This window comes from Podarcis muralis, chromosome 8 (genome assembly GCF_964188315.1).
Source record: "Podarcis muralis chromosome 8, rPodMur119.hap1.1, whole genome shotgun sequence".
In the NCBI taxonomy this organism is placed as follows: domain Eukaryota; kingdom Metazoa; phylum Chordata; class Lepidosauria; order Squamata; family Lacertidae; genus Podarcis; species Podarcis muralis.
This window is the reverse complement of record NC_135662.1, coordinates 52745528-52758603: the sequence shown is the minus strand read 5'-3', so window position 1 is coordinate 52758603 and position 13076 is coordinate 52745528. Positions and strand designations below refer to the sequence as shown.

Here is a 13076-nt window from a genome sequence, read left to right as displayed (position 1 = left end):
CACTTGAGTCAAGGAAGGAATGAATGAATAGGAAATGGTAGCTGCCACAGTGACTGTGAAAAGTGCATTTGAAGATTGCTGTCTGTAAGTGCAACTGTGTTTGGACAATCATACCTTATCTTAGTCAACCCATATACGCATCCGACATTTGCCCATGTACACTGCTTGTCCCTTCCTCTGTTCATGCTAACTATGATTAAACTGGAAAAACTCTAATTACTCATAGTTTGGGTAAGATTTAAGTTGCCACAAAAACTCAGGTTAGCATAGATTTAGCAGAGGGAAGCTTTGTGGCCCCAGTCCATTTGCCTGCATGTTCTCCATTGGCATGTGAAAGAATTTTCCAAGTCCCATTATGTCATTGAGCACCCAAAATAAAAAAGTTCCAGTTGGAATTTTTCCACTTACACTGTTGTGGAAATACAATTATACCAGTGCTATACGGCTACAATGATAGGAAAAAAGCCAGGAGCTATACAAGGAAAATAATTTTCAAAACAACAACAGCAACAAAAAACCAAACAGCAAAGAGCACTGAGGCTGTGCTGGTAGGGTGAGATAGTCAATAAAGAAAAGGTTAAAGCACATAAAAGTTCACAATAAAAGCTTGCAAAGGTTAACAAGTAAAGATGAGAGTGAAGCCAACCAAAGTTGAGCAGGAAATGCAATTAATCAAAGCAGCATATCTTGACAGCAGACAAGCCCTATAGGTGAAAAAAAGGTCATAGAAAAAGTAGAGAAGACCTGTAAATCAGCGATGACACAAAACAAAGATTAACAACAGGAAGAACATGGAGTAAGTAAAGGGCAATGAAGAGAACACACAGATCTAAGTAGTTCAGTGTCTGGTCTGTTCTAAAAGGTGTGATATAGTCATTCTCAGCTGCCTCCAATCCATTAAACTCAAGAAGTACTTGACAAGGTCCAAAAGTTCTACTGCTTCACAGGAGGGTTCTGCCCATGTGATACACATTTGAAATTTCCAAGAAAGATTAAAAACATGTATCTTGGATTCAGGAGTGAACTCACTAGTAAATATCGGTCCTGCTTTTATGACTCGATGTGTTGCTCATAATCATTAGTTTGTGGACTTCAGTATATGAATTCCTCTTGCTTTGAAGTTCATCGGGCTGAAGTTGACAGAGGCAATAGTTAAAGAGGTGGGAGGACCATTGGAAGCTGGTTTCACAGCTATTCTATTTGTTCAAAACTATGATTCTTAGGGTTTATGGAACTAGAATCATAGAATCATAGAGTTGGAAGAGACCACAAGGGCCATCGAGTCCAACCCCCTGCCAAGCAGGAAACACCATCAGAGCACTCCTGACATATGGCTGTCAAGCCTCTGCTTAAAGACCTCCAAAGAAGGAGACTCCACCACACTCCTTGGCAGCAAATTCCACTGTCAAACAGCTCTTACTGTCAGGAAGTTCTTCCTAATGTTTAGGTGGAATCTTCTTTCTTGTAGTTTGGATCCATTGCTCCGTGTCCGCTTCTCTGGAGCAGCAGAAAACAACCTTTCTCCCTCCTCTATGTGACATCCTTTTATATATTTGAACATGGCTATCATATCACCCCTTAACCTCCTCTTCTCCAGGCTAAACATGCCCAGCTCCCTTAGCCGTTCCTCATAAGGCATCGTTTCCAGGCCTTTGACCATTTTGGTTGCCCTCCTCTGGACACGTTCCAGTTTGTCAGTGTCCTTCTTGAACTGTGGTGCCCAGAACTGGACACAGTACTCCAGGTGAGGCCTGACCAGAGCAGAATACAGTGGCACTATTACTTCCCTTGATCTAGATGCTATACTCCTATTGATGCAGCCCAGAATTGCATTGGCTTTTTTAGCTGCCGCGTCACACTGTTGGCTCATGTCAAGTTTGTGGTCAACCAAGACTCCTAGATCCTTTTCACATGTACTGCTCTCAAGTACTCACATGTACTAACAATATAACCCCCTTTTTAGGTGATGAAGAGTCAGGAAAAACTCAGAAAAGTTTAATTGTACTTGTCTGGAGCAACCATTCCTTATCTTGAGTACTCCTGGTTATATATGTTGTGGGCTTATTTATTTATCTGTTACTCAATAGGAAGGTTCTTCTGTCTTGCTTACTTTCTGTTGTTAGTGTTCCAGAAAAATATAATGCTGCTCTCAGGGATAAAATCCAATTTCTACAGTCTTTCTTTGTAAGTTCATAGTAACAGTAGACCAACGCTCCCACTCCAAACACAAGCATGGCTTGGGTGTTTTTCACAAAGCTGGGCAGTGACACAAACGCTTTCCATCCTGTATGAGGAACGTTCAAAGGGGCACTTCACAACAACCACCTGCTGGTACACATGGGTCACCTGGTGCACTTTACAGGATATTATACATAAAGCAATGTGTAAAAAGAGTTTTCCTTTTCACTGGGGTAAGGCATTCCATGTCTGGTAGTTTCATCTTCACATCACTCCTCCTCTATCCATGCAAAACAGAAATTTTAAAATATACTTATTATATAAAATAACATTTTATGGCCCCATGTTTTAATAATGGTTTTATCTACTGTTGTTATTTTAATAGCTATGGGCTTATTCTATAGATTTATTTTGAAGGGTTAGCTACAAAACCCAAAGTTATACTAAGAAAGTTTTCATGAGACAGATGTTAGCCAATTTGAACTGACATTTCCCAATCTGGTTTTTAGAGGGCAGATGCTAACCTTTAAACCCCCCTTTGGATAAGCTGAAAACTATGCCAACTTGGCAGGTTTCTTGAATCCCTCTCAGAAATATCAACTGAAGATGGAAAAGAAACCAATAAGGAGGATACCAATACAGTAAGGAGAGGATGTGAAGTACAATATTAAGATGCGGACATAGGAGCTAATCTTTGTATGGGTATATTTGTTTGCATGATGGATACATGTCATACTTGTGGCTAATATCGCTCTATATTTTGCACTTACTTCTTCTAAAACAGCATGTCATATACCACATAATGCCCCCTGCCCTCCCATAACCTGGCCAGCTCAGAAATGGCACTTGCATACTACTGATCTGTCAGGCAGCACAGTGTGAACTTCAAAACTCAATGGCCAGCTGGTCCTCAGCCTTCACAGTTCTATCTGGAAAAGAGCCACAAGAGATTTCCCTCCCCTCAGCACTGTAATTACTGAGGAGATCACTAGACAGCCACCTTAGAAGTGCCTTCAAATTCACTGGTGCTCTGCTTGGGCTACACAACACTACACTACAGGCATGGTCAGGAACGAAGTTCAGCTTAGGTCAAAACAGATCAGAGTCATGTGTCACCTCTGTGCTGACCAGCCTCCCTTCAGTCTTTCTAGCACTGTGGAGAGAGACACCCCAGGAAGCCTCTGAATTATTTCAAAGGTCTCTGAAGTTATGGAAGTGTTGAAAGATCTCTCAGCTCAGATGTGGTGCACAACTCTGCAGGGAGTATTGTGCTATTTGTACTATTCCCCCAATAGGAATAGTATTGACTGTGGAGGTAGATACAGCATGCTTATGAACAAATTAAGTATTCAGAGAGCCCACCAACTTCAAAACATGAAGTTTACCTTAAAAACACAACACCTTTGCAATAAAACATGAACATAGACTGAGGAGTGCTTCTCCCTCCAACCATCAGGTATTCATTAAGAAACCGTATTAAACTTATCTATATTACATGCTGCACTGAATAATAATATAAACACACAAACAAAAGCAGGCTGGTGAAGCTAATTATCTATACAGTTTTAATGATGCACCCACCTTTTCCAGAGATGGAAGCAGTGGAGCAAACTAACATGTTGTCAGATAATTAATCCTCGAGAATTATAAAACCCAGTGCAATGGAATGAATTATACATATTATTTAGCACACCTTGCCTGGCTTTAGTGCTTCTGCTTAACAAAGGCAAAATAACAGTACACACGCACAAATTCAGGAGTCATAATGGCATATTCCAAAATCTGAGCTCCTTTCCTATGTTAGAGCAATCATTTATTAAGCTTTTATTAGTCTTAAAATATTGTATTTTTTGGACAAGAAAAAAATGTTATCCTTGTTACCTTCTTATCCTTCTCACCACAAATATGACAATTACATTCCTTCAAAAATGAAGAGAATCTCATGATAATAAATAAAATACTTAACTACCTCCAATGTTACAACTTCAAATAGGAAATAAAACCATCCTAGGATGGTTAAGAACCATAGTGATGTTTTTATTATGTTTTTAGATTTGCCATAAGCTGCCCAGAGTGGCTGGGGAAACCCAGCCAGATGGGTGGGGTATTGTTAAAATTATTATTCATACATATGATAACACCAGGCAAACAGTTCCATGTCTACCACATTGTAGGGTACCTCAAAAGTTCAACATGTAAGGAAGCAAAAAACAGGGATTTCACCTACACCAGATATCAAGCCAGAACAAGTGATGAGATTTGCTTCTTGGGTGAATTTAATTTATTTCATTTCATAAAAGTTATACACTGATTGATTGTAAAAAAAACAAACAAACCCTCAAAGCAGTTTACAAAAAAGATAAAACAATAGAATTATCAAGAAAAAATTGCAATACAAAAAGTTGAAATACCAAACAGGTTAAAAATCAGATCAACTTTCTAAGCATCATATTTCTAAGCATCTAGGCAGGCTTGTTTAAACAATAATGTCTTTAGCAGGCACTGAAAAGATTAGAGTGAAGGCACCTGCTTGATATCTGCCACACTAAACGATCAGGTTCTTACAAATGCAGAACGTGTATTATGTGGCACCTGTAGCAGTGCCAATTCCACTGATCGAAGTGGTTGAGTGGGAACATGCGAGGTAAGGTGATTTCATAGGTAAAATAGTCCCAAGTTGTTAAGATACTAATAGCAACACATTGAACTTGAATTTATGCACAAAACAAAGCTCATATGACTCCATTTCCACACAGAAAGGGAAATGACAGTGAGCATTCATTTTATAAGGGCCTCAGACCCAAACAGCAAATTTAAGAGGGTCTAGGCCAGGGGTCTGCAACCCGTGGCTCTGGAGCCGCATGTGGCTCTTTTACACCTTTGCCGCGGCTCCGGGGTGGATACTAGCAAGGGGAGGAGGCGCATTGTGCGCCCCAACACTCCCCACTGTGGCGGGCGCTGTACTGGCTGTGACGTCGCATGGGGGCGATGCGTGCGTTAGTCACGCACCGTCCCGACGTCACCTTCCCGCCCACTGTCAGATCAGAGGGCAGTGGCGCACATGCTTTAAATGTCGCGATGGTTTTGCGGCTCCCAGGTGTTTTTTTCTTCGGAAATGGGTCCAAGTGGCTCTTTTTGTCTTAAAGGTTGCAGACCCCTGGTCTAGGCTGACACCACCCATTCATGCCAGACAGTGAATCCACTAAGCCAAAGTAACACATTTTTCCTGAGCTTTGGCATGTTCCTGTATCCTTTGGTAGTTATTTGGTCCTACCTCCTGGCTTGTCCTTTCATCCTCACTCTCCTACCCAGGCATAATTACTTGGCTTCAGCTCAATTATCCCAAGTTGCAACCTGTTTGTGACCTGGTTGTAACCTGTGGCCCTGCAGACCAGAGCATGGCCATATGCCAGGGCAGAATTTAGCTTAACTTGAACGCTAAATTTTCTCTGTAGGATTGTAGGAGGAAATGTGGTAAATATGATAACACAGCAAGTTTAAAAGTGAACATACTGCATTAAATGTTTATGGTACTGAAATGACATCTTTAGTTCTTGGTCCACCTTGGGGGAAAAGTTGTGATTATCTTTTCCCATTACTTATATTTTTCATCTGTTCCAGTTTATCTTTTTGCTGGATTATATATGTTGTATTCCTTTCTACTCCTTTTTCTTTACAAGGCAAAAGAAACCAATTTATCTATTTATATTTATTTTTAACATTTCTAACCATCAGAACATGATAACAGTGAGGAGTACAACCACTTATCTAGATATATCATTAGTCTTCTGTGGATGTGCTGCCTAGGGTAAATGGAAATAGCAATCGTTTAAAAACTTCCCTATATATTATGCCAACTGTGCTATCAGATATCAGCAGCTGTCTGACTTTCAAGAGTGGCAATCTCAAGATACTGACTGCACATAGCAGAAGATGGATGCCCACGGAGAGTCTCTCAATCCTTTTATGTCATGCATAAACTTACCATTCAACCTGCCCTGCCTTTAGCCATGGCTCTAATTCCCAAAGCAGCTGATCACAGCAGGGCCCTAACAGTCTCACGACCCTGGTTTTGCAGTCTAGGTCTTTAGGTCCCTGAGGGCCAGTTAAGGATGTCAGCCAGCACTGTCTGCTCATTCCTCTAGTTTTTCCACCTAGCAGATGCCAACCATATGGGGTATTCTGCAAGGGACAGAGGGAGGGGAATACTAAGACTGATGTTAACTGAAGAACTATGCACAAATTATCCCATATGGATATACATATAACATCACACATTTACCACCACCTGAAAGCAGTATCACTACCTCCAAACCAAGCTCTGAACCACTGAAATGAAATAATATCAAGCTTGCCTGTCATGAAATGGAACAGAAAATGTTTGGGCATGCATGTCATCAAAACAAGGTGCGTCAACATCACGACTGCAAATGTTGAACCAAAGCCCCATATTCAAGAGTTTACCTGACAAACATTCATAGCAACAATTGATACAGTGCTGTTAAATAAGACTTTGAAAATTTACTTATTGCCATTTACTGTTACTTTAAAACCATACAGTTAAATTATTGCAAGTTTACCAATCCAACTCCCGGCTCCAAAGCTTAATCTTCCCTGCATTTCTCTCTACAGTATTCCAATTTATTTTACATTGCAAGCGAAGTGTATGAGCAAACATTGTTTTCTATACCAAGGTGATTCAAGGAAATGACCTAAGCCAATATGGCAACAAATGACAATAAACAATCTCAATCGGATCTAGGAAACATTTGTTTTTAATATAGCAAAGAGACCTTGAATGTAAAGCAAATTACGCTCAACAAACCTCAAAATAAAGATGTTAATTCAGTCTTTCTCTCCAAAGCCTAATGCTGAGCAAGACAGGCTCATTATTTCAACCCTCATTTATCCTGGATGCCAACAACCAGCAGTTTCACAAAACCTACTACATTTATATACATATAAGGAGGTCCCTTCTGAAGACTAAAAAAGTCCCCATGCTCACATATGTCTCCTCTGCCTCTTTTCACACATTGATTCTGGAGCTTAAGAAGGATTGTGTATTACTCCTAAATGTTATCCCTTGAGCTAATGCCACATTTTGCTTAAATGGTAAAACAGAAGGGTTATTCTAATCTTTGCTTATCTGTCTGCACTACTTAAAACTATTACTTTATACAGTTTACCATAGTTGGCAACCCACAGCAAGAAACTTACAATAGACACACACACACACACACACACACACACACACACACACACCATAATCAGGGCCAAGCTAAATCTGACACTAGAGTTTTCATCTTTTGGTAGATTCCTTTTATCAGCACCATGGACAGCTACAAGACTGAAAGCTCATCACCAGCATCTGCTCACATACTCTGCATGGACGTATACAAATGCCCACAGTTTATGTGGCAATGCCACATGAAGCTGCTGCTAGTTTATAGAACGACAGAATTGTAGAGTTGGAAGGTATAATGCAGGAATCTCAAAAAGTCATCTCCATTCCTTTTTATAGGTCTGTTCTGAGCATGACACATGTTAGATACTGCTAGAGATGGGTGATAAAGTCAATTCTTATTTATTTATTACTTCTATATGCCACCTTTTACTGAACGGAGCTCAAAGTTATGTACATGGTTCTTCTTACCCCTATTAATCCTCAGTATAGCCCTGTGAGGTAGGTTAGGCTGAGAGAGAGTGACTGCCCCAAGGTCACCAACAAGTTCTGTTGACACCAGAAATGTCTGAAACAGCTGCTACCATGCGATAAATTCCAGAACAAAGCAATAAATTCCTGAACAAGCAATTCCTGAACAAAAGTGACAAACTGGAAATATAAAAGTCTATGACAAATTGTTGTAAGATTTTTTTTTAATCTTTTTAAAAACTTAAGTAGGTATTCCTCAACTTGAGCATGATAACCCTTACTTATGCTACTGGTTGTTCTAATATTTTTGGCTCATGTTAACAGTCCAGTTTCCCAGATTCTATCATTCACAAAAGTTTTAGCTGAATCTTTATGAGCTAAAGCACACTGACTTCAGGCACACCAATTGTGATACGAAAAAGTTCATGGCTTGGGAACTGCAATTTATATTCTTGTGCCTATTTTTAGGTTTTTATCATCCTTCCCTTCCCTTCTTGGTAATGAAACCATTAGACACACTCAGTGGGAAGACCAAATAACAGAACTGATTCCTGCTCTTGAGCAGCTATGTTCTGAAAAAGCTCATTTTAGGCATTTAAAATGTGGACTGAAGAGTCTGACCCTGACCTAAGCATGTTAATTATAATGTCTGTAGAGGGCCTATGTATGCAGATGCAAAAGGGTTTGCAGCTCCTTTGCAAAGAATACTCCACAGCTGGACACGTGGGCTGTCCACAGACATTCTAATTAATGCATCTGTGGTGATGGTCAAATCTGCCATCAACATGCTGCATTCCTCAAAAGTTTATTATAAATGGTTTAAATGCCTGAAAGGGGTTTTTACCATTTGGCATCACACCTTCTAGGCTCAAAACAAGCATGCAGCTCTTCCCTCTTCAGCTAAATATGGATAACTGACACACATTTGCTGCATTGTCAGCATAGATAATGTGTGTTCAAAACCACAACTACAACATGTAGAATTTATGTCTGCTGCCAACTTAAGCATGTTTGCTTATTCATCAACCTGAAATGTCTTATGCTTCATCCCATTTTATTATGGAAAGTACACTACCTTTTGCTAAGTTGGAAAGCACACAGACTAATGGAGTTTTCTGTATTTGCTGTATTTAAGTGTCAGAACTCCCAGAGGGTAGCTGTGTTGCAGCAAAAACAACAAGCGGTCCTATTGCAACTTTATAACAAATTTATTATGGCAACCTCCTGCTTCTTATTCCCCATACATTGCAACTACAAATCACTCTTTTCACATTCCACCCAGTGATTAAGCCTCATATTCTGCAGCTCTTTTCACACCCCCACTTTCACTCCCATTCCCGTGCCTCCTACTTTCTCCTTTTTTGCACCTTCCCTCGCATGGTGGTGCTGTGGTCTAAACCACTGAGACTTGGGCTTGATAATCAAAAGGTCAGCAGTTTGAGTCCCTGTGATGGGGTGAGCTCCCGTTGCTTTGTCCCAGCTCCTACCAACCTAGCAGTTCGAAAGCACCCCAAAAAGTGCAAGTAGATAAATAGGTTCCGCTCCGGCGGGAAGGTAAACGGCGTTTCCGTGCACTGCTCTTGTGTCAGTGTTCTGTTGCGCCAGAAGCGGCTTGGTCATGCTGGCCACATGACCCGGAAAAACTGTCTGTGGAGTGGGCACACACCGGCTCCCTCGGCCTGTAAAGCGAGATGAGCGCCGCAACCCCAGAGTTGTTCGTGACTGGATTTAACTGTCAGGGGTCCCTTTACCTTTACCTGCATTTTCACCTTTATTCCCTTTTTCCTCCTTCCTTTTCTCAACTCTCCCTTGGACACAGACATCTCCAATTTCCATGTCCCCTCCTCTCTCTCCCTCTGCAGTCCCCCTTTGCACACATATCCCATGATCATATATGCTACTGTATCTTTAAGATAAAAAGAATCTTAATGGCAAGTTCAGGCTGTTCAGTTAGAGAAGGTGAAGTTCAGCTGACGGATGCTGTAAATATATGGGCATTTGCTTCCTAATGAAATATATGTTCTAAATAGAAACAGGGAATCTGGAGCTTCATGGTGGAGATAACATATGGTACAAGGAGTGAAATACATTCTGTGAGGGCACTATGGAATTTTCAGGGCTCTGGACTCCTTATCTCTTTGATAAGAGGCAGCAGGAAAGGAAGAGGGAGAAGTTTGAGAACAGTGAAAAGGAAAGGTCAATGAAAGGGGGAGAAGTAGCTGTTTTAAACAATAACAGAAGTTTGAGTAAAGCAAGGGTGGTGGTGGAGAAGGGATGGGCTTCCATGCCATGGCCACTGCAGTTGTGCAACCTGCCTTCAGTTTGATTTCCCTCCCTGATTTAATGCAAATCCAGGATTGTGAAGAGGCACTACAAATCCTCCAGTAGGGCCTACATGATGACACGCTTCCATTTTTACTAGATGCAAGACAAGCTTTCATGGACTAAATTCTGCTTCATCAAGTGCATGAAGTCTGGTGCTCAGTTGTCAGGTATGTATACTTGATGTGAAAAGTCAAAGAAAGTTTGGAACTTCTTTAGAACTTCTTTCATTAAAAGAAATTTAAAAAATCAAATTCCAGACAGAAAAATAACAACTTCTCTTAAAAGTGTCCACTGATGCTTCATGTCCCATCATGGCAATAATAAAACAGTATTCCATATGAGTCAATCTACTTACTATATTACCATAATTGTCTCTTACCTTCCAGATTCAAAAGTGAACCATGTTGAGTCCCGCCCATATCTTCTCAGAGAACTGAGAGGCCACATCACCAGCTTCACCTTAGCATTGTGTATATCCCAGAGATAGATGTTTTCATGTGTAATCTGCATTGTACATTCTCCGTAGATATCTAAATTTGGTGTAGGCATTAGGTAAACATTGAAGCGCTCTGGAAAGGAGTGGAAAATCGTGGTGAAAATAGTGAGCTAAGTTGCATTATGATGATAATTCCCTTTCAGTCTAGTGACAAGCATGTAAATAATAAACCCATTTAAATACATCAATGCAACTCTCTCAGAAGACAGCTCATAGTACATCTGGAAGCACAGCTGAGACCTCGTTATCATTAGTAACAGATGCTCAATGGCATAATGTAACAGTTAAACACTGTCTGTTGTCAGTGACCTTCATAAAATGATATCATTAGCTTCTTCTTATTGCATTAATAATTTCAATTAGCAAGCTATTTTGAAAGAGCTTCTTTACTGTGATGGACCTTTTTATTCCAAAGGGGAAAAAAACCAAACAAAGCATCAACATATTTCATTAGAAAATCTGAAAACATGGACTAGATATAAAGATCTCTTAGTAAGAAAAACACCAAAATGGATTTCGCCAATGGAAGCACAGGCCCCCAAAAAGTTAAATATGGAAAACAAATGGTTGAGGTACTCAGATTTGCTGTTAGAGGATCAGGAAGGTTTTAAATTAAAACCGTTTGAACAAATTAAAGATAAAGTGAATTGGTTGCAATATTATCAAATTAATGAATTATATAAGTTGGATAAGAGAAATGGTTTTGTAACAGAAAAAAACAAATTGGAAACGGAGTTGTTAGATACTAAAGTTAAGAATATGTCTAAAATTTATAATTTGTTGTTGGAGTGGCATACAAAGGATGAACAAGTTAAATCAGTTATGATGGATTGGGCAAGAGATGTGATTGATCGGGCAAGAGAAGGACATAATATAATGATGGAGGATTGGGAGAGGCTATGGAAGAAAGGGGTTAAGTTCACTGCATGTACAATGTTAAAGGAAAATATTATGAAGATGATGTATAGATGGTACTTGACCCCTGTAAAACTAGCAAAGGTTTATCACAGTAGTGATAACCTTTGTTGGAAATGTAAAGAAAAAGAAGGTACTTTTTTCCATATGTGGTGGACTTGTCCCAAGGTGAAATACTTCTGGGAGAAGATTTATAATGAACTGAAAAAAATGTTGAAATATACATTTATTAAAAAAACAGGGGCCTTTCTTCTTGGAATAACAGGTTTGGAATTGCCCAAGAAAGATGTTAAATTATTTTTGTATGCCACAACGGCCGCCCAAATATTACTTGCTAAAAATTGGAAACCACAAGAACTACCAACAGTGGAAGATTGGCAGATGAAGATGATGGACTTTTCAGAGCTAGCTGACCTGACTGGAAGAATCCGCGACCAGAAAGAAGAGGAGTTTCAAGAGGACTGGAGGAAATTTAGGGACTCTTTGAATAAATATTGTAATATAAAAAATTAGGAATTACTTGAAAGAAACAAATAGGCCTAGGATTAAACTAAGTTATAATTAAATAAATGGGATTTAGAATATTAAGAAAAGTGAATAAGATGGACTATAATTGGAAATTGTTTTAGTTTAATAATGATATTGGAAAGCTGTTACTTTTAACTACAAGGAAACTCAGAAGGGAGGGACTAGAGGAAGTCAACCAAGATGTTTAAAAGGTTCGATTTGTAAAGAATTAAGTTTGTTGTTATTGTTTATTTGTTTATTCTTCTTTCGTTCATTGATGCATTTTTCTTTTTTTTTGTTTCTGTTTTTGTGTGTCATTCTGCTTTGTGGTTTTTGTTATAATTCTGGAAAATCTAATTATTATTATTTTTTAAAAAATAAAATCTGAAAACATGTAAGTTGAAACTGCACAATGGAACTAATTTTTCTTTTTGGTCAGGTACCTGTATGCCTTCATTTAGATACCAATAGAAGCTTTGGAGGAAAGTGGTTAATTAAGAATACCATGTAGAGTTAAACCCTCCCCTATGCTTTTGTCACAACCCAAATTGTCTCCTTACTATTGGCTATTCCATCCCCCCCCCCACTACCGAAACTTTGATCCACAGGTTTTCCACATCACATCTAAGTAATCTTCATAGATGGGGTGTGTAAGATCACATTCTTTCCACTTCTGTGATTTTACCAGTTGCCTCCCAATATTTCCACTTTGGGAGATATTGTCACGTCACATAACTCAGATGCACTGTCTGTGACAGCTCCTTTTCAGATGTAACAGTAGGTGATGGTCTTAGAAGCCATGTTTATCAGGTATTATTGAAATTTCATTTAACATATTACTTAATCTATGCACATGTGGACCAGCATAAGCCCAAGAATATGGAAATATAGAGATTTTGGGAGTGGATATGTGAAGGCCTAGGGCTGGGAGGAGAGGGGAAGCTAAAACATAAAATAAAAATCAGAAAAAATATTTCCCTATTTTTTTTCCAAAGCTTCCCC

General features: G+C 39.4%; 1 protein-coding gene across 1 annotated transcript in view; it reads right to left on the bottom strand.

Annotated features, from left to right (window-relative positions):
• The window catches only part of DOK6 (docking protein 6), a 173899-nt gene that overhangs the window by 42541 nt on the left and 118282 nt on the right, over nt 1–13076 (bottom strand). Inside the window, exon 5 of the mRNA XM_028737445.2 lies at nt 10536–10725. Within this exon, the coding sequence (XP_028593278.1) occupies nt 10536–10725 (190 nt within the window). The remainder of the gene's footprint in view (nt 1–10535; nt 10726–13076) is intronic.